The following is a 3,219-nucleotide window of genomic DNA, read 5'->3' on the forward strand; positions in this document are numbered from 1 at the left end:
GTTTGTTTGTTTATTTATTTATTTTTGAGAGAGAGAGAAACAGACAGAGAGCACATGTGTGAGGGGGGTAAGGGCACAGAGAGGGAGAGAGAGAATTCCAAACAGGCTCTGCACTGTCAGCATGGAGCCTTATGTGGGACTGGATCCTAGGAATCATGAAATTATGACCTGAGCCAAATTCAAGAGGTGAATGCTCAACTGACTGAACCCCCATGTGCCCCTGTTTTGGTGGAAGTTTGTAATCACCTTTTTAACAAGGTATACCAACTTATACTTCTACTGACAGTTTAAAAGTATTTTCAACTTTGTGATCTGTGGAAGATGGCATTCTTTTTAAATCTTCACTAATTTGATAGGTGGACATATTTTTTATTATTTTAATATTTTATTGTGTTTTGGGCATTGGTCAAATCAGGATTAATGATCAATCACATTTCTCAGAGAGCTTTTATGGGCATTCTAAAAATTGGTCCTTTTCCTCTAGAAGGTTGCTAACCTCTGGACCTTTTGTTCACAGAAAAGACTTTGTGCTAGTCTGGCAAACTTTCTGCATCTATATGTTCCTGGATCAGTGTGGGGGGTGGGGCATGGGTTGGCTATGTTGCCATGACCGTTGGCTCAGGGATCTTTTCCACAACAACCTTGAATAACCCTGTTCCTGATCTGCTTGGTTCTAACTCCATAGATGATGGGGTTGAGCATGGGAGGAACCAGGAGATAGAGATTGGCAAACATGATATGTACTGCTCGGGACACATGATGTCCAAAGCGGTGGGTGAAAAAAGTGAAGAGGGCAGGGATATATAAAGCCAAGATGACACAGATATGGGATGCACATGTGCCAAAAGCCTTGAGCTGGGCTTGACCAGAAGGCAACCCCAGAACAGTTCTCAAAATCATCACATAGGATACACTGATGACAATCATATCAAAGCCAACCACAGAGAAGGCCACAAAGAGCCCATATGCCCGATTTACTCTAGTATCTGCACACACCAGCTTTAGCACAGCCATGTGTTCACAGTATGGCTGGGGAATGATCTGGTTGGGGCAGAAGGGCATCCTGGAGACCATAATGCAGAAGGGGCTCACCAACAGCAATGCTCTCATCATCACAGCTGCTCCCAATTTACCCACTACAGCTGGGGTCAGGACTCTTGAGTGACGGAGTGGGAAGCAGATGGCCACATAACGGTCCAAGGCCATAGCCATGAGTACCCCAGACTCCACAGAGGAAAAGGCATGGATGAAGAACATCTGGATGAGGCAGGCGTGGTATTCAGTCTCATGAGCATGAAACCAGAGTATAGCCAGCATTTTAGGTTGGGTGGAAGACGAGAGGACCAGGTCAGTGATAGCCAGCATGGCTAGAAAGAGGTACATGGGCTCATGCAGAGTGTGGTCAATTCGGATTATATGGAGGACAGTGGTATTGCCAATTATAGCCACAACATACATGGCACAGAGAGGAAAGGCAATCCAAAATTGGGAATTCTCGAGTCCTGGGATCCCAAGTAGGATGAAGGACACAGGATAAGATGAGTGATTCCCTGAAGCCAGCATCACAGGATGGTTAATTTGTTCTCCCCTGAGAAGGTAAGGTACTATCTATAGATGATAATAATAAATTATAATTATTATTTATAATCTTTTGGAAGAGGCAGTTAAATAATAGGGCAATAATGTTTAATGGTAAGCTGGAATAATTTCAACTATTTTAATAAATACATTTTTTGCAACTTAAAGTAATGCTACTCTTTATTCTTCATTCATGTTTATGTCATTCAAATGGGGTCAGAACATGCTAGCTGCAATTGTAATTTCTGTATAAGAATTAATATTTTTCTTGAAAGTAGAATCTGCCGAGGGAAGACTATCTTGACAAATAACGTCACTAATAGTAATTCTTGCGCTTCTATTCTTTAGAATGAACTGATTTGTTTTATCTTTCCCAAGTTCCTTTTCAGCCCTTTGTTTAAGCCAGTTAGACAACTTTTCAGGGTTGGAAACCAGTTTGGAAAACATTTTGGCTGAGGGCTCGTAACAATGTATGTAGTGATGATGAGTTATCTTTGACTCTAGGAGTTACCAGGAGAATTTGGGCTGGAGGATGACAGACTGACAGATTGTACACCTGAAATTAAACCTGTTATCTATAGTGGATGTCTCCTCCTAGATTAGGGGCCAGCAACTGTTTTCTGTAAAAGGTCAGATAGATCACACATATTTTAGTCTTCGTGGGCCATACATTCTCTGTTGCAACTAGTCAGTTTAGCGATTGTAGCATGAAAGCAGCCACAGTCAATACAGACATTTGTGAGTGTGGCTACATTCCAATACAATTTCATTTTTAAAACAGACTAGAAGCTGGATTTGGTCTTCAGGTGACAGTTTACTAATTCCTCTCCTATATGATAAATTTTCATGATATCAGCCCTGAAGAGTGCACCAACATGAGCACCTCTGTATTTGGCATAGAACAGGGATTTAATAAATATTTGCTGAAGCAAACAAGAAATATGTGTCATTGTTAAAGGGCAACGGACTTTTCAACTGATTAGCCATTCTTAAAATGTCTTGACAGAACCTTCTAAACACTACTTTGATGCCATGTCACAAGACAGCTATATCTATTTCTCACACTAGAGTCTGACCTCCTGTCCATTGAAAGACGTGAATGTCATCTTCTGCTGATACTTGCATACATGGTTGATCTTGTCTGGTCTCTCTGGTGACTATGACCTACCTGAGAGTCAATGACACAAAAGCTTACCTGCTTCTTAACTCAACACCTTTCCACTTTTTAATCTCACTTGACCCGAGCCTTTCCTTGAACACATTCATTCTTTCTCCTCCATAACAGTAACACCCAGAGATGAAGAATATCTTTTCAGATTTCCCTTAATCATTTATATCTGGGGACTAAGAAATGTTTCATTCAACCAGACTTAATGGTTCCTAACAAGGGTTTCTTTGAGATCCCAAATAGACTAAACTCTCTGATTTTCACTAGATATATAACATTATGAGAGAAATGGGACTCAGAACTTATAAATCTTACTCTAAATTGGAAACTTTACTATTCTACCTAGACAATAGCTATAGGTTTGCTCAAACCAAATACTCCTATCCAAGCCACAGTAAAAAATTAAGAAACACACACATTGTCTAGTGTCTAAGGCTCTGTTTCATCCCTTTCAGCCTGGCTTTGTCTTCCAG

The 3,219-nt window shown here is 40.6% G+C and overlaps 1 protein-coding gene across 1 annotated transcript; it reads right to left on the bottom strand.

The window, feature by feature from the left end:
* Positions 1 to 618: 618 nt before the first annotated feature.
* Positions 619 to 1,572, bottom strand: LOC122200721 (olfactory receptor 52R1-like). Its single transcript, XM_042906452.1, has one exon. It carries the CDS (start codon positions 1,561 to 1,563, stop codon positions 619 to 621), a length of 945 nt encoding a protein of 314 aa, XP_042762386.1. The 5' UTR covers positions 1,564 to 1,572.
* Between the last annotated feature and the right edge of the window lie 1,647 nt (positions 1,573 to 3,219).

Source organism: Panthera leo, chromosome D1 (genome assembly GCF_018350215.1).
Source record: "Panthera leo isolate Ple1 chromosome D1, P.leo_Ple1_pat1.1, whole genome shotgun sequence".
NCBI classification, from domain to species: Eukaryota; Metazoa; Chordata; class Mammalia; order Carnivora; family Felidae; genus Panthera; species Panthera leo.

Bases quoted from the DNA above. Each gene is read 5' to 3' on its own strand.
- LOC122200721 (XM_042906452.1), bottom strand. From the start codon at position 1,563: ATGCTGGCTTCAGGGAATCACTCATCTTATCCTGTGTCCTTCATCCTA.